Source organism: Hermetia illucens, chromosome 5 (assembly GCF_905115235.1).
Source record: "Hermetia illucens chromosome 5, iHerIll2.2.curated.20191125, whole genome shotgun sequence".
Taxonomy (NCBI): domain Eukaryota; kingdom Metazoa; phylum Arthropoda; class Insecta; order Diptera; family Stratiomyidae; genus Hermetia; species Hermetia illucens.
Genome location: NC_051853.1, coordinates 42,035,638 through 42,054,377, shown reverse-complemented (window position 1 = coordinate 42,054,377; position 18,740 = coordinate 42,035,638). Strand labels below are relative to the sequence as shown.

The 18,740-nt window shown below is 42.6% G+C and overlaps 1 protein-coding gene across 1 annotated transcript in view; it reads right to left on the bottom strand.

Annotated features, from left to right (window-relative positions):
* Positions 1 to 305: 305 nt before the first annotated feature.
* LOC119658422 (high-affinity choline transporter 1) overlaps positions 306 to 18,740 on the bottom strand; it is a 39,060-nt gene continuing 20,625 nt past the window's right edge. Inside the window, exons 2-11 of the mRNA XM_038065817.1 lie at positions 14,734 to 14,939; positions 14,522 to 14,629; positions 14,287 to 14,442; positions 13,548 to 13,846; positions 13,345 to 13,474; positions 12,955 to 13,276; positions 12,846 to 12,888; positions 7,501 to 7,730; positions 7,302 to 7,413; positions 306 to 2,010 (exon numbers count right to left, since the gene is read on the bottom strand). Of these exons, the coding sequence (XP_037921745.1) occupies positions 1,804 to 2,010; positions 7,302 to 7,413; positions 7,501 to 7,730; positions 12,846 to 12,888; positions 12,955 to 13,276; positions 13,345 to 13,474; positions 13,548 to 13,846; positions 14,287 to 14,442; positions 14,522 to 14,629; positions 14,734 to 14,899 (1,773 nt within the window). The 5' untranslated portion in view covers positions 14,900 to 14,939 and the 3' untranslated portion in view covers positions 306 to 1,803. The remainder of the gene's footprint in view (positions 2,011 to 7,301; positions 7,414 to 7,500; positions 7,731 to 12,845; positions 12,889 to 12,954; positions 13,277 to 13,344; positions 13,475 to 13,547; positions 13,847 to 14,286; positions 14,443 to 14,521; positions 14,630 to 14,733; positions 14,940 to 18,740) is intronic.

Here is an 18,740-nt window from a genome sequence, read left to right as displayed (position 1 = left end):
AGACTCTAGGAGAATCTGGTGCGAAGAATGTTAGCATGTCAAAAAGACTGGGATGCGATCAACTCCATGGTCGTATCTATCCAGAGCAAACTGCGAAAGGCAGAGGAGAATAGAAAAGCGGGGTTACGTACGCCGAGTAGAGATAAAAGGGGACCAAGCTAAAATGAGCTGACTCTACCCCGTGATGTAATACCGTACGGTTGGGGGGTAGTTTTAGTGAGTAAGAATCCCACACCCTGGCGTGTCCAGGCCAATGTCTTTTGAAGATTTCCACCTCCTCAAAAAAAAGACAGACAGACAGACGGACAGACAGACATCGAATCGATTCTAATAAGGTTTAAGGATGCTCCATAATTTTTAAATAATTTTATTAGATCTGTATGAAAGATTGTTAGTTCTATCATAAGGTCTCCAGCGCAAAAGTTTATTCACCATTACTTCAACGGTAACTTTACGAGAACCTCACCAAGCAAGGACTTTGCAACCCTCTTTAAAGAATCTTCTCTGATTTAAGTACAAAGAGCATAGGCACAACTAGAAGAATAGTTCATTGTCAATAGATTAATTTCAGGATTCACTTCAGGATCAAAATGAGCATTAAATAAAACCGAACATCATTACCTAAGAGGATAAATTGAATAACAACAAATCGAACAACAATAGAAAGATAGTACAGTGAGCTAAGGAGGAACTAACTCCAACAAAATATCTTCAGTTTTAATGAGAAACAATCAAAGCACAAGTACTGCATCGTATTACGAAAACTCAAGATTTGTTATTTGTCAGCCGAAAGCAGTGCATGCATGCTATTCAGTATTGTCCTTGATGTGCGATAATCCACTTGTATCTTTAGATTTTTAGAAAAATAAAGCTATATATGTATCTTCATTTAATTGTTTAGAACAAGTTTCAGGTAGTTTACAAAGGAGTGAAATGGAAGCAACCTAAATTAAATTCAATGTGGCGTCATCAAAATCACGTTTTCAACCATCATTCCTTCATCCTACTTAGCCTAATTCAACAAAAATTATAGGAGACTAGATTATAAGCGTTTACTTTGGTAAATCAACTGGACTTTAGCTACATATGTGTATCTCCAATACATAATTAAGAACCACCCAAATGGTACTACGTTAAAATCACTAGCATGTCCTAGTTTCCAGCCTAAAATAGGTATGTGTTTGTGATTGATTACATTATTCAAATTTTTACGTAGATGATATGTTTTGATGCATTATCCTAGCTCGCTTGATTTTTAGTTGATATGTAACCGTTGCCTTTTTTACATTTTATATAATTTCTCTATATAAATTCTTTTATATTTCGTGTAGAATTCACCTATCAGTTTTTTAGTTAGGTACTTACTTAAATTACTGCAGTTCTATGGCTATAGTCGCTAGGGTAGAAACCAATTTTTCAACCATCTAGAATTTTACATTAAGCCAGGCTTAAAGGTTGAAATATCTAAAGAATTTCAAGTAATTTAAATAAATAAAAATAAAACCTTCAAAGTTATGCACTGATTTGAAAGGATCAATGAAATTTGACCTCAATAGTTGAGTAAACATTTGATAAGAGTCATAATTACTACTCAAACTAATTAATTCAGGATTAAACAGGAAAATAATTTCAGAATCTCCAAATAAATTCTTTCCTATTTCGAAATCAGAGGATCAAGATCATAGATATGTATATGTATGTGTCTGTATATATGAATTTCTTTAAGTCTCTTCTCTTTTCAAGTTGATTTCTAATGTAGTTACCTTCGTTTTTACCTGCAACCATTGTCTATTTTACATTGCATTAGAAGGCAGTATGCCCTTGATCTGTGCTTGGAATTGCGACCTTTTGTCCACCTCCTCCACTACTACTTTGTAAATTCTTTTGTGCTTCGACAACTGGTAAATCATCATCTGGTTCAAGAGCAGGATTTATCCGACCATTCCTCTCGTCTTTACCGACCATTGTGGCAGCGTAATTTCGTCCCATTTGTCCTCCCATCATGGACATCTAATTTAAAGGGAATAATAATAATTTGTTTCAGATTTCTTCTATAAAATGCATTCAATAGTTTTAAGTTCTTTCTTCATTAAGAAAAGATTACGGGTAAGGACGAATCTAAATTTCTTTTTCACCTTTTCTGTGTCGAGGATATTCGTAGAAAAGTACTTCTGTCTCGACTATCTCAGAATGTCAAATAACTAAAAAGAAATTAAAAATCACTTGCCCGCATATCGTCCCCCATTTAAATACTAACCATTCCTAACAACGCTTAACTTCGGTGAGCAATTTATAGATACCAAAATTACTTTTGCCTTATATAGTATGTTATTTTATATTCACTAGTCATCAGTGCTTGCTTAAAACCTGTATTGGGAATGCCTTCCTAGTATAAAGTCTTATTACCCCCTTTCACTCTATTCGTGGTGAAGTAACAAAATGGCGAAAAATCCAAAAGATTTGATTTCATTGTTCTGCTAGTAGCTTAATTACTTACAGAGGAACTGTCTCCTTTTGGGCATAGTGGCATCGTATACTTGACCTTTGGACCTTTTGGATAATCTGGACACCTCTTCTATAGCCGTATCATTCAGAGACATGTTAGACTTTAGCACGACGGACGGCATAGCCCTTAAAAGTTTTTACCACTTGTCCAGGCAGCTCACCCGGTATTCTGTAAGAAACCTGTCTAGAGGCCTTTGCCTGGTAAAATTGTGGGTACATTCCTCATTAGCATACCAAGCATGCAACCTGCTTGAAATACAACGTACTCCAGTTCTATAACACAACCTTGACCTCTTCTTCAGAAAGTGCATACGCAGGTAATATTCGCCAATACCCCGTCCAGCTCCACTAATGCTACAATTGGAGCACATTTCCTGATATTCGTTGGCCTTAAGTCTCCATGCGTTGGAATTCCCCACTTTAATGTTGGGTCTGCATTACTCTCGCGTTCAACACCAAAATGCTCAGTATCCGCTCATATTCAGAAAGCCCACCATCTAGAGGAATATGCCGCTATATACATATGTGGAGTCCTTCCTCTTCTCCCATAAAAATTCCACTGTCGAATGTTGCATTACTTCATGACTTTAATATGACCCGCTAATGAAGGTCACATCAATGCTTTCTCGATGTTGATCTGCCAGAGTAAGCCCCGCTCTACCTCGTGATGATTGAAGTTAATTGATATCAACCTGCGAGGAACTCCTGAACTGAATTTCATATTATAGGCGGACATGGAGAGTAAAAAAAAATTCGCGGAGGAAGGGGCATCTGAAGGAGACTTCACTCAGATACTCTCCAGGGCTCAAAAGAAGAAGGTAAAGAGGGAAAAGAGACCAAAATTAAGTCGCGTCATCGAAAAAAACCATGCACCAAAAGAAAAGGTGGGGAGACGAAGGAGGACCAGACCGCCAGCTCTGCTTATTAAACCGACGGAAAGCAAGACTTTTGCGGAAACCCTCAGGGAAATCCATTGCAAGATCAAACTCGAAGATAGCGGAGCAGAAGTGTCTTCCATTCGTAAAACGACGCCTGAGGACAACAAATAAAGTTACGTTCTGTGAAACAGTCTCAGGGCATCTGGGAGATAAAGGTTTGCTTTGTAGCCTGGAACCCACGAATTCTTTGCAAACCTTGACTTCTTCACAGAAAAGGACGGGGTAGAAGAGGCCATCGAACGAGAGTGTCCAGAGGTAACCAATATCCGAAATGGTATCACCTCTGCGAACCCCCGAGGTCAAAGACTCGCTGCGGTGAAAGTTGCGGAACAATATGCGAGGAAGCTTCTAAACAGCGGGAAAATCAGAATTGGTTAGGTAGTGTGTAGGATACGAACTCGGGCCGCCCCAACCAAATGTTACAGGTGTTTGGATTATAGGCGTCTGCAACCTCTCGGAGACCTGACAGAAGGGCAAAATGCCGCAAATGCGGTCATGCGAGCCATAAAGCGAACACCTGCAACGAAAAGGAAACCTGCGTCCTATGCAAGGACTGTAGCGTGTCTGATGAGAACTTTGTGGACTCGGGGCGGTGTCCAGTTTGCAAAGCAGAACTAGCAAGAGCTGGGACGCTGTCAACATGATTTACCTCTTACAAATGAATCTGCGGAGCGCAACCGCTCACAAGTTGTTAGCGAAGTTCGCTGCGGAGGCCGAAGTTGATCTAGTGCTCATCAGCGAGCAGTACGGAAACAAGGACCCAGCTTCATGGCAACCTGACATATCAGGTACGGCTACCATCTAGGTTCCGGACGGCACCCTCCTTAGCGTTCTTGCCGAAAACCGAGGGGATGGCTTTGTCTGGATTCGGTGTTCAGGGATAAGGTTTTTCAGTGTTTATCTTATCTGACTTCAATGCGAGGACACTTGAATGGGGCAAGCTTCACCCAGACTTCAGAAGGAAACGAATTCTCGAAATGGCGGCGAGAACAGGACTGGTAGTTTTAAACAACTGAGTAGCATTCCAGACGTAACCTCAGCGTCCGAATCGCTGGTCGACGGATGGCGAGTTCTAGAAAATTTCTCGGCACGCAACCCCGGCGCTCTTTCTCTGCATAGAACACCGGAAGGTTTGTCGAAACTCTTGGAACAGGTCAGGCCGCGCTGGAATGTACTCCTGAGGGTGGAGGTGCTGCAGCAGACACTGTCGTAAATTCAGCTATGAACCTGATAACGATGGCCTGCGGAGCTTCCAGGGCCAAGGGGGCAACGAAACGCGGCAAATCTTCTGTGTTGGTACGACAACCTTGCGCTTTAACCACTTAGCTATCCGGACACTACCATAATGACAGAGTACAAACCAACCAAAAGGAGACTCCGCAGCGCAATAAAAAGGTGCGAAGCTCACTGCTGGCAGGATCTGGTCGGTGAGGTGGATGGAGACCCGTGGGGACTCGATTACAAACTGGTAACCTGCAAATCGATGCTCTTCGGAAACCCTGTTCACTTAAAACCGAGCAGATGGACCGCATTATGCGAGCACTATTCCCTGCACACCCCTACGGAATGAGTACGTCGACGCGGAGAGTGCAGAGGATTGTCCACTTTTCTCTATAAAAGAGTCTCGTCTATGATCCTCTCTATGAAAAACAAGAAGGCAGCAGAAACCGATGGTATTCCAGCAGAGGTATACAAACTGGTATTCCAATATCGACCAGACCTACTGCTCGGTGCATTCAACGCTCGCCTAAGAGAAGGTATTTTCCTTTCTCGTTGGAAGCTGACGAGGCTTGCACTGATCAGTGAAGTGAAAGGCGACCCCGAGTTGCCGTCTTCATACCGCCCACTTTGTATACTTGATAGTGCAGGAAAAGTACTCAAAATGCTTATCAGAAGTAGGCTCGCTGAAGCGATACGTGCTGCCGGAGACCTATCTCCACGGTAGTTTGTTTTTCGAGCAGGGAGATCCACAATTGTTGCTGTCATTTCAGTCGTGGATGTCATTCGACAACAGGAAGCACATATCCGTCGAACTCGACGGGTGATGCTCTTCGTAGCGCGTGACGTACGAACGCTTTGAATTCCGTAAGATGGAAAGCCATTTTAGGCACACTAGACAACACTTTCCACGTGCGAATTATCTCTTACGGATATTGAGGGACTACCTAAGAAACCGCTCCCTGCTCAATGAAGCACTAAAAGGTCAGGAAGTTGGAGCTCACGTCGATGGTAGAGCAGGGATCACTCCTGGAGCCAGACCTCTCGAACGCTACCTTAAACTCAGCATGCCCGAAGAGTCGCGCCTGGTCGGTTATACAAATGAAGGATGACTGGTCATGGTTTAAACTTCGCTTGGAAAAAAACTGAAGTAGTCATGCTGACTAAAAAGAGAATAGGCCCATATCGTTCGGCGAGCCAATAATCGAGTCAAAACCAGCGGTAAAGTACCTTGGGCTGACTCTTGACCAAAGATGAGCCTTTTCAGTAAATCAAAGCAGCAGTGAACAAGGCTACTACTGGAGTTTCGGCGATAAATAGACTGATGGCAAATATTGGTGCACGTCTAGCAGCCGAGCTCAACGCAGTCTGTTCTGCTCTACTTCGCTGAGGTATGGGCTGACGCTCTTGGCAAGGACGTATATCATAAGCATCTCGCGCAAGTACAGAGACGGGGCGCTTTGCGAGTAGGGTCTGCGTGCCGCACTGTCTCTGAGCCAGCGTGATAGTGATCGCAAGTTAATTGTGTGACTGAATCGGAAGTATGGTGAGACTGATTATTTCCTTACCCAGTTCTTAAGTGGGCATGGAGGTTTTTAATCTTAGTTGCACAAGATTCGAAAGGCATGATCTCCGGATTGTGTGTTTTGCAATGGAGTTGCCGACGACGCCCAGCACACCTCTTTTCTTGTGGAAGATGGCAATAGATTTGTCAGCAGCTGTATTTAAACACGGGGCATCTCTCAGGCAACATTAACGAGGAGATGCTGAGGAGAGCTGACAGGTGAACCCGTGTTGCCCATTATGTTCGGGTCCTTACCGCTGCAAAGAATATAGAGTTCTACCGGTGGAAGAGCCGGATGGTAGGCGGTTCCTTGAACTGACAGTTCTCTTCATCCTGTCCCCTCCCATTTGTGAAAGGAATTCCCTGATTTGAAGGCTCCGCAAGGAGGGAGAGAGAAATAATGTGACAAACGGCTCCAGGCTAGCACTTCGGCGATGGGGAGGTGTTTAGCTGGTAGTCCGACGACATGCCGATGCAGAAAATATATATAAATATATATATATAAATTCTTCTTTCCTTGACCAGCATCAGAGATGATAATATTTTCCAATACAATGGTTCTGCCTTTAGTCCCCCAAGAATGTCGGTGCATGGCCTCCCATCTCCTTTGAAGATGATAATCACCTCCATATCATATCCTTCTCCGATCTTTCTTTTTCTTACATACCACGTTTACTTATTTATTGAATTCCTGGACCGTAAGGTGTACGGTAGCTCAAGTAGTGGGAATGGCACTTACATTCTCCAGTTCTGCCCTACACTTCGCGCTTGCTTCACACGTATTGGACTGTTTGGTTGCTTTCCATCTTGGTTTTATGTAGACAGTATTCCCACGATGACCTTCTTCCGAAGTCTCACACTTTCTAAGAAACTCTTCAATAACCTATATTTATCAAAAAACCTGAATGATTCCTACCTAGAGGAAGGGGAAAGATTTCTGCAGGTCTAGAAGTTACCAATATATTTATCAGAAGGAGCGAGTTTGAGTCTTTCTTTTATTTGATTGGATGGGCTGATCCTAACCAACTCATGATCCAACTCTACTCTATAATGTGAAAAACGTTTATCAAGCTTACCTGCTCACCCGCTTCCGATGGTTCACCAACTCTCTGAACATCCTCTGGTATATTCACCACACAGCGGAAGTAGTCGTAACCAGGAGCCAGTCTCCCTGATTCGAACATCATCCTAAAGTACAACGAAAACAAGCAAAACAAATATTTACTCAATAGTATTCAACCTCTTCAGATTCCTAATATTATATTAGATAATTACTTTGTCCACCATGAGACTCCTGCCAGCGTAATTAAACTTAACAACATCGCCATTGTCCTGAATGGGAAAAGTTGCTTCTCCTGAACTGGATCATAGCCCGGGTAGTGAATGAATGCTGGCAAACCCATCAGGGGCTCACCACCGGACAGTCGTACGAAAAAGGCTACTATGTACGCTGATAAGCTCCCATAAGTGTTGCAATAATTTTTAAAATGTACCACCATTAAAAGCTGTAAATTCAAAGAGAAAATGGAAGACCATGTTGTATTATGTGAAATGTGGACAAAAACTGCTGCATTTGCTGATCCATTAGTGATTATTCCCAAAACCGTGAAAATAATGTTTTGTGTGTATGATAATATGTTGATTTATTCTATCTGATAGATTCCATTGCTATTAACCATATCCCAAACTCAACAGAGGGAGGTTTTACTATTAATAATTAATGAACGAAACAATCCAATTTATTTCTTTGTTAATTATAATCTAGGAAAGCCCAAATGATAATCCACTATTAATATATTTTCCTTAATTTGTAGCTTCGATAATAATTGGAAAAACGAAATTTAAAAAAAAAATCAGGGTTTGTATAGATATCAAATATATAGGCAAGGCTGACACACCCAGAAGCCAGTTTTATTACTTGAGCACATCTTACATTTGCCAAGACCCTATTATATGATTCCTTCAAACGTCACGTATGGTCTGATTATGCTTCAGGTTAAAGTTGCATAATTCGGCAAGTCTTCACACGACCTCCTCGCGGTGGCCACTGGAAACCGTCTTCGGACGGGCCAAGAGGGTGTAGGGCCAGGCTGGGAGTAGGCTTTTCTAACTGACGAGGATCTGCTTATCTGCAGATTATGCGTTAGGGGCAAATAGATCTGGCGAGGGGTTGAGCCGAAACAACAGCCTGGGGATCGCTCTCCTTGCACTGGGGAAGGTGCTAATAGGACCCCAAGTCAAGGTGGAAGAGCATACGCCGAGAGCTGCGTGACCAATGGGGAGCTTGGTCATTAGTATGCGAACTCTGCATACCTTGGGCACCATCAGTTTCAAATGAGACCCTTACCCTGGTCGTCGGGCTAGCCACGGTGGACTTTCTTCCCAGACTACTCATGGGACCAACACATGGACCCAATTTTAAAAATAAATAGACGATTGGAAAAGAGGGGATGATGCCAGGCACATCATCGGAGGACGAGCTGCTGACATTCGGCTAGGAGACAGTAGAGACAGCCGTTGAAACCGACTAAGAAGCGAAGGTCCACTGTTCTCCTGCTCCAGAGCCAGTACCAGAAGGCCATGCATATTTTCAGAAAGATTGCTAAGAATAAGGAGGCCGGTACTGTCCACGAGCGGGATGAAAAAGACCCCGCTAAATACCAGGCGATTGTTGAGGAATACAACAGCAAACGTTTGGCAGACGAGCAGAAGGCGAAGCCCATCACTCTGAAGCGCAATCGATCTCCTGACGTGGCCGAGTAAGATCACAGCGGAGCAGAGTGGGCAAAAACTCGGCCGCTAAGCAACATCTGGAAAAAAGTACGCAGCAACAGCTAGCCGACGAACCACGAACTGCGAAACCTTTCAGGGACGTGGCTGCGAACAAACTCTCCGGTGCGCAAATTGGCAAGATTGGCACAATAGAAGAGCTAAAGCCAAAGGTCGAGGCTCTGGAAGAGGCATTGGATACCGCCTTTAAAGTCTCGTGCCCTGCTAAGTACAGCAAGAAGACAATGCCACCGTGGTGGAATGAAGATCTCTCCAGCCTCAGGAAGCTGGCCAAGGAAACCTCCAACATCTGTTACAGGCATAAATATTGGCAGCCATATAAAAACTGCCTGAGGAAGTACAAGTCGGTCATCAAGACCGCCAAGATGCGGTCTTGGTTGGACTATTGCCAGAACATCGAAAGCACCATCGAATCCGCGAGAATGAGCAAGATTCTGTCCAAGGAACATAAGAGCCCATCCTTTCTTAGAAAGGCGGAAGGCTCCTGGACAGAATCTTCTGGCGAAACCTTGGAGCTGCTGATTCAGACGTACTTTCTCGCCATCGAGAAGGACTATGAGTCAGACCTTTGCTTGGAGGGGTGGCCAGATGGGATAATATCAGCCATGCTTCAGAAGCAGCAGGAAAGGGTTGTCCCGTGGCTTGTTGAGATTTACCAGAGTAGCCGAAAGCGTCCAGGCGCGCCATAAGTCCGTGAAGGACTTTCCACTAATCAGCTTCACCTCATTCGTGCTGAAGACCCTAGAGCGCATTCTGGACATCCACTTAAGGACGATCATGGAGAGAATGCTTTTCTCTAAGTCCCAGCATGCCTACCTCGAAGGAAAATCAACAGAAGCCGCTCTCCACGAGGTAATTGGCACGGTTGAGCGGTCTCTGAAGTACAAGCAGTATACCCTAGCTGTCTTCTTGGATATAGAGGGAGTCTTCAACAACGCTAAAAACAACGCCATCAAGGAAGATTTGACCAGTATTGGATTGGAGGGGTATCTTACGCACTGGATTATATCTATGCTTAGTACCAGGATAATCCAATCGGATCTGGGAAGTAACCACTAAACCCAGCTGTAGTGCGTCCGATCCTAACGTACAGCTCTATTGTATGGTGGCAAGCTTTGAGAAAAAAATTCAATAGAGCGAAGCTTACTAGGATTCAAAAAACCGCGTGTACATGTGCTACTGGGGTTCTGCAGTCCTGCCCCGCAATTTGATTAAAATAGAATGTTCACACAAGACTCAACCGACAGGCTTTAATTAGGTATTCTGCCAATTTGTGATTGCAAAATTTGCCCAAAGTACGAAACGCGTAACCGTTGTCCATTTTGGCACTTTGGGGTTATCCATATTCCATGTTTGCCTTTAAGAAAATTCGAAGAAAAAACAATATGACAACTGAGTGAGCAGTCCGTACTACAGAGCAGGGAATAGTGTCAATGATGTCGACTGGCGAAGGAATATTTGTAACAACAGTTTATCCCAAACTCAGTGTATGATTGAAATTATCTTCCTTTTTGGACATTCCAGATTTCGGATTGCTATTTCCACCGTCGATTTCACAGCTCTTTAAGCTCCATCAATCAATCAATTCAATTAGAAATCTATCACTCCATTATTTTACGGTAACTCTGCCTCCTTTAGGTGCTCTCCAGGGCAGGACTCTCCAATTTCGTATATCCCAAAGTTGGCCACTTCGTTCGAAGAGATTTGCGCTAGCCAAAGGGAGATTTGGTTAAATTCCAAAGCTGTATCCTTTTTGGAATGCTTGCATTCGAAGCGTCTTCTTCTTAACTTCGTTTCTGTGAAGATCTCTGTGAAAATTGGAGCGAGGGAATTCCCCATTAGAACAGCTTTTAGCTGTTTATAATACTTACCTCTAAAAGGGAAGTAGTGAATGAAGAAATCATTCAGATTCCGACCAGCCCATATATTGTTTTACCTTCCTAGCCAATCCTCCAATAGAGCGGCCGCTTCTTTGACAGAAACAATCAATTGACGAATCTTCGGCTATTTCATGCGTGCGAAAAATTTCCGCGAAAACGATTTCCTTCATCTGCTGACCAAGTTTATGAGTCTTGGGGAAACCTTTGATCTTTGTGGTATCAAAGCGAATTTTAAATGTGAGATTCCGTTCCAGAATAGGGAATATCTAAGCGGTGTCATGCACCAACGGAGACTTCCGATGCAACCGAGAAGGAGTCTTTCTATAAACAACTCAATACAAACCAGAAAAGACTTCCTAAAGCTGGCATGGGGATCCTGATGCGTGATCTGAATTTTGAGGTGATCTCTGATTACCCGCTCCTTTGAAATCGAATGGGGACACACGGCCTTGGGAACAGTAAAAACAATTGTAGGAGTAAATTTTTTGTTGGGGATGCTAGGAGACCTGAGTCCGCACCCACTAGGTGACGGACCGGACCACTTGGGAAGCAACTTACTTACTTCGGCCTGGTTTAGGTCTGAGCTTATGATGGATTTCACTTGAATATAATTCGTACTTATGTGTTTGCAATTATATTTAAACGGAGCGATTACCATCTCTCGTTAATTTCGGTTACGCTGCTCCCAGGGCCGAGGTGGAACAGCGTCTGATGAGTTGCCTCTGCCCTGGACGAAACCGTCAGTCAAATTTTTCGTTCTTAATTATAGGAGATTTGTGGCTTTCTGAGACTTTAACCACCTCATAATTGGCGGCAGACTGTTTGTGCATAGAGCCAACCGTAATTTAATCTAAGGGTATTGACCGTATCGTGATGCAGAAAATTTAGAAGTTTCCTCTTGGGTATGTGAAACTAGACAGGCATTAACATCGGCCACAAATGAGATTATCACCTAATGCTTGCTTGTCTTCACTTGTGTATTGCGTCCACATCTGCTGAAAGGGATGGAATATCGCGATGCCCGAAGTTTTCACTTTTGCAAAGACACACCTTCAGTTACTATTTCCATTCATACGCAAATCCTCGAAATCTAAAATATTTCCCAAAGAATACCAGAAGGAGATAATCGCTAAAATTCGGCACAGCATTCTCGTTTTCAGTGCCATAATTAGAAAAGTATTTGGTTGATAGTAAAAAAAGTTTTCATGAAACTCATCAAAACAAAACACGCCTCGAAAACTCTGATCCTCGACCCGCTCTGATTCTCTTGTATGGACCAGACAAGCACCTTTCGGATCATTTTGGAGCATTATTGTTTGGAATTCAAATCTCCGCTAAATTTGCCTTTCGTCGATTTCATTTGACGTATCTATTCCCGATGCGGTTAAAAGACCTGCAGAAACGACCCACCCTCTCCCTGACAGAAGTTGTTCTAAAGAGAACTACTCACATACTTCTCACGAACGCGTTGCAGATGATGATCAAGTCTAGTTGAGCACTGTGGCCACTGAAGATGATTATTGGATATTTCAATATAGTTCCGCGATCCCGCCCACAGCAGTGAATAGAAACTAACAAGCTCCCCAAATTTGCCAGTCGTAACTGAAGACATCCTCGATATGGTGGATATCGCTCAGGAGACTAAAAGACAATAAAGCTACAGCAAATATTCTCGCACCTGCACAAGTTTTTACCGAAGCAGATTAATTCAATACTCCACAAATTTATAAATTATACTTTTCAATCTTCTTTCGATTGCCATGAATAATTTCTACTCCGGATTTTATTCCGAATCGGAATAGATTTCATTCTTGAAGTAAAGAATATATAGAGGCTTCCCTCAGGCACATGACAAGGACCCCAAATCAATAATGCCTGAGATACTTATATAATGTTTATTGTCTGATCTGTTCATAAAGAAACTCTCATAAATAAATAAAATCAACTCACCTGTGGAAATAGGATGACGTATACTAAATCTGAGCACATAGACCTGCATACAAAAAAAAACCAGAATGAATTTTGTGTTCCAATCACTCCTACCAACAATACTGCTTACCATAGGCCATAAATCGAAGGTATCGTCAAAGCCATTACCGTCGATAATACTCCAACAACACCGATTGCTACCCTCATTACCCAAATGATCTCCATTTCAGATGCATTCTGCCTAAATATCAGTTTATATACATTTCGTGCAAACATAGATGATGCCGAGAGCACAGAAGAGTCGGCTGAAGACATCACAGCTGCCGAAACTGCTCCCAAACCAAAGAACGATACAAAATCAGGAGTGAGATACTGTAAAACCATTGGAAGGATCATGCTAGTCTGATCCGTTGTTAGAGGGTAAGGGCCAGTGTAGCCTGTTTCGTTCCATGCTGCAAGGGATTCAAAGTAATTTTATTAGAATAATCTGACTTCTTGAGATATTTTTAAATATTAGTACCTGTAGCCTTGGCAATGGCTCCAATAAGAACCGGTGGGATAGCCATTAATATACATCCAAACGCCGCAACATACGATAAGACCTGTGCGCGCCCTGCAGTCTTACTTGAGAGTACTCGTTGAAAATATACCTAGGAGAGGCCACAAATGAAATTTTCTGGTATTCCCCTTTAGCGTCTATAGAAAATTCTAGGAAATACCCACCTGCCATGGAATTCCTCCAAATATAAGCAGTAGACCGTAATCTAAATAGAACCAGTAGTCCTGCGGATCCACCGAACCAATCCAATCCACATTCATATCGGACAGACTCTGAACGTGTTCATTGCTCCAAGCGAAGGGTATGCATAACCATAATCCAATGAATATACAAAAGAGCTGTATAACGTCAGTATAAGCGACTGAGTATAGTCCACCAAAAAGCGTATAAAAAACAGCAATGCATGCAGATAATATAACCGATGTCCTGTGATCCATATCAATGATGACAGAGAGGGTGGCACCTGAACGTGTAAAGTTTAGGAAATTAAAGTGGTGCCTGTTTGACGTTTTACTTTCAACTTCTGCTTAATTTATGAATAACAAAGAATGAGAATTTATCGCCGAAGAAACTAATAAGATACAAGGACGTCACTCAAAGAACTATAATCCGCATCAAACCCAATTTCCTCACGTTCATCATTTAATCAAATCGATTGCTTCCCTAAAGGAAATATCTTTTATTTATTAGATACATTTAATATGCCATCTGGTTGCTCAGTATATTAAATGATGTTTGAGTATTCTCTAGGAAAATATCACATCATTGGATGTACGCCAAAAGTTTTCTAATTTTCTCCAGCGAAACTAAGTGCTCTCATCCAACCATATTCATATATCACATTCCCAGCACGTTCCTGACAAACCAGAAATCTTTTACAAACACTCTTGACAGGCATCTTACCTAAAGCTGCTAGAATTCCTGCAGCCCAGAACACTTCACCACACAAAGCTGGCAAGAACAATAGTCCTCCCATCCGCTCGCCAAACGAATCCTGCAACGGATCCAACATTGTGATGTATCCCTGCTTCCTCATTGGGTTTGCGAAGAATATGCCACCTAAAATCACCACACACAAAGAAACATTTCGCTAGTCATCCTCTAAATAGTCCATACATAATTGACGTTGATTTCATACCAAAGACGAGTGATAGAGCATATCCGAAAGGAGCCTGGCACCATACCAGGCCCGAAGTATAAATCGCCTCGGCTGTTCCATTTATATAACCACCACCCACCCAAGTGGCTGCAAGTTTTGACATGTTACATAGAAAAATGGAAAATTAGACTCAAAAAATATTAGAAATATGAATGTATCTTGGGTAATGTGCATCTTTTATCATAATTTACCTGTCATTGTAAAAATGCCAACAAACAAGCCAATCGATCTTCCTGCCAGCATCACCTCCTCTTCCGAGTCATTGCCTTCTTCCTTCTTTCGTCCTGCCCATATGCCAACACCCAAAATCAGGAGATAGAAAAGAACGATGCTTACGACACCTGCGATGTTAATCATTTTGATGGAGACACAGCTTTTGCTAAATTGCAATGAAATCCTGTAAACGAGAAATGGTATAAATAAGGACTTCTTCAAAAATAATTTTGAAGTCAGGCCATAATTAGATAAAGGTCATTTTATTTACGTCAGGTGTAACTAGGGAAATTTCAGAGTTCTTCGGGGAAAAGAATCGTTGGTAAATTCAGAATAAAACCGCAGGAAGGAAAGATTTGAATTAGCACTTTCTCAAAAACTTGCCTAAACTACACTCTAAAGGACAAGAAACTACCACCACTGAACCGACATGAAAATGAGCATCATCATCGATACAATCTCTTCTTGTCCTCAAGGAGATGCCTTGGTCAAACATAGAGAAATTCAACATTATTCCTCAAACACTGGTGTCCCCCCGATGAACCAGATTGAATGGCTCTTGATTCAGATAAGGATTCAAATAGAGGCGCACTGAGGATAAATGCCAAGGAAACTAAGGTTCTCAGTGGGACAGACTGTTACACTCTTCTTACTCTCTCTTGCATCACTGAGGAGTACGTTATTTCTTCTTCTAATTAGATTTGCTTTTGACGACGGTAGCATCGAATTGACCGTCAATCAACACATCACAGTGCCAAGTCTACCCTCGTTATTTTGCCCAAAGTTTGAAAAATCACTTGTCACACGAATTGAGACTGTCCCGTACTAATGTTCTCTTGGCGTTTCCATATGGAAAGTAACTGCCATTGTCGCCTCATAGCCCTAAGCTTCCATAAATTCTCAACTGCAATATGCCATCAGGGAACTGTCAACTCAGTCGAATTAGAAAAAAATATTGAGAGAAAATTGCCGCCATATTTTTTATTCTAATATATATATAGGTATGCTCTTTTATCATCTTCTTCTTTTTCTTCAGCCTTTGTCCCGTTCACAAGCGGGGTCGGCTCGTCGTGATCGGCTTCGCCATTTGGCTCTATCGAATGCCTGATCTGGGTGCAATCTCGAGGCTTTCAAATCCCCATCCAGCGTATCAAGCCACCGTTGCTTAGGTCTGCCTTTTGGTCGTTTACCATCGACTTCGATGTTCAGACCAATCTTTGCAAGTGAATTCTCGTTTGCACGAATTGCGTGACCATACCATCGAAGACGCCTCTCTCGCAACTTTTCCACGATCGGTGCAACCCCATAACGATCGCGGATATCCTCATTTCGGATGTGATCTAAACGTGTGACGCCACTAGTCCAACGTAGCATCTTCGTCTCCATTACCGCAAGACGCCGTTCATTGTCTTTTATGGTCGGCCAACACTCAGAACCATAGAGAGCGACTGGACGGACGACATTGCGGTAAATTTTAGATTTGAGACGTTCGTTGATACGTCGATCACAAGGGACACCAGTTGTGGAACGCCACTTCATCCAGGTTGCGTTAGTGCGTGAAGCAACTTCATAACGTAGTTCTCCATTGGCTGATAGCGTTGACCCGAGGTATTTAAATCGCTCAGTTCTGGGCAGATCACTGCCGCTGACAGTGATTGTGCCTGTTTCATGGGGATCGGTCGTCAAAAATTCAGTTTTGTTTAAATTCAATCTGAGACCGTGTTGCATGAGGCGATTATTCCATTTTTGAACAAGTTGCTCGAGATCATTTTTGCTATCAGATGCTAGGAAAACATCATCTGCATAAAGCAGTGTGTAGGGCGCTGGACGTTGGATATCCCGTGTGACGGTGTCCATAACAAGGACAAAGAAGAGTGGTGAGAGGGCACTTCCTTGATGAACTCCAACAGAGACACGAAGCGGTTTTGATACACCCGCCATAGTTCGAACTTTACTTTTCGGATCGTGGTAGAGCAATTGAACCCAGCGCACGAGTTCTTCTGGCACGAAGTGTTGTCGTAAAGCATACCAGATGAGTTCGTGTGGTACACGGTCAAACGCTTTCTCTAGATCCAGAAAGGCAATGTAAAGAGGGCGATGCTTCTCACGGTATTTCTCCATGAGTAACCGCGCAGCGTGTATTGCGTCAGTAGTTCCGCAGTTCTTGACAAATCCGGCTTGATTCACAGTTATTTCAACGATTTCGCGTCAAGAATGCGTTCAAAAATCTTCATGGTATGGGAAAGTAACCGGATCGGACGGTAATTTGAACAGTCTGCTGGACTACCTTTCTTTTTCCATATTGGAACAGTGGTACTTTTTTGCCAGTCAGATGGTGTTCTTCCTTCCTGAATAACCCGGTTAAAGAATTCACTGAGCCACAGTGTTGGGTCCCAGCTCTTCGCTTTCCAGAGCTCAGATGCGATGTCGTCAGGTCCTGTTGCTTTCCCCGATTTCATTTGTTTTATTGCCTCCTCGACTTCAGTTGCGCTGACTGGTGGAACTGGTGGAAATGTCGGCAATGATTGTGGAAGTGGAGGATGAGCAAATTCTTCAGTTGAAATCTGCTCGAAGTATTCTCGCCATCTATCCGTTGCGGCGCGACGGTTGGTAAGCAAAGTACCGTTCTTGTCATTAACACAACAGAAGTGTTCGATATCCTGTGTGCGTTCATCACGGCTTTTAGCAAGTCGATACATGTATGCTCTTTTATCTATTGTAGAACAATTGGATTAATTCTAAAATTACTTTCAAAAAAGCTACAAAGAATGAAAATAAAATGAGTCCCCCATCTAAATTCGAACCACGGCCAACTACGCTTAACTGTAGGAATTGTAAAAATATTCTACTTCACCTGCACTAAGAGGCCAGTTGATTAAATTTTGATGTAACGACACTACTGATGCAATAAGAATGCATGGAATATCTATATGAACTCCCTCTCCCATGTTAATAATCACCACTATCAACAAACTCTAACTTTGAAGATCTAATGAAAGACGGGATTCCGGAGTAGCTTTCTAGAGGCTTACAGTTAAGAATCCCTTTTTAGTCACTAAGGATTGGCATTGTAATGCATCACAAGCCCTGAAATTTATATAGAGACGTCATCACTGTTTTTTCTTTAATTTTTTTTGTAGTTCCTAATAGTGAGTCTCTGGCGATACACTCCCCTCTTATACAGTCGACGTATGCTACAGAAAGTCTATATTTTGAAACAAAAAATGTACAACCCCTTTTCTAGGGGAAGCCCTTCTTCAACGAAACACGGAATTGTGCCATTTGCTGCATACGTAGAATTTCGTAAATTCTACATGATCACCAAATTTCATCCCTATAGCTGGGACCAATTCCAATTAAGGTTCATATAACAGACACAGAATCTACCATCGGACAATTTTCCATATAGTGGATAGGGAGTGTTTGCCTATTGACGTACAAATATGTGTTCATGCACTTTGTTTTAGACTGTGCATGGATATCATGACTGTGCATTGCACTTCACTGTAACGGAAACGAAAATGACCCTGAAATGGCACGTGGAACATAAACACCAAAGTGGAAGAAGAGTAATACAAGTCCCAGGGCGAAACGTTGATTAGTACCCACGATGGAACATAAAACCTGGGAAACGTCTGCTGAACCAACACCAACAGCTCTACTACCAAACCCTATTTCCACATCCACGTGGTGATCTCTGGGAGTTCTTTCTTAATGAAAAAGTGCAGACGGAGAAGGATGAAAACTAGTCTCCAACGCCAAAAACCGGACAAATTGTACCAGCTGGTCCTCCAGGCTGGAGGTTTAGCTAAAGCTGGCAACTCTACACGGAAAACCGATATTACGAAGCCACGTAAGAAGCCTCGGACAAGATGGAGTTCACAACGGCGAACCGGCAATGAAAACGGAATATCAACTTACACATTTTCTCATTGAACATGCGCTTCCTGTGCAAACCGAATGCTGCCCAGCAGCTAGCCGATAC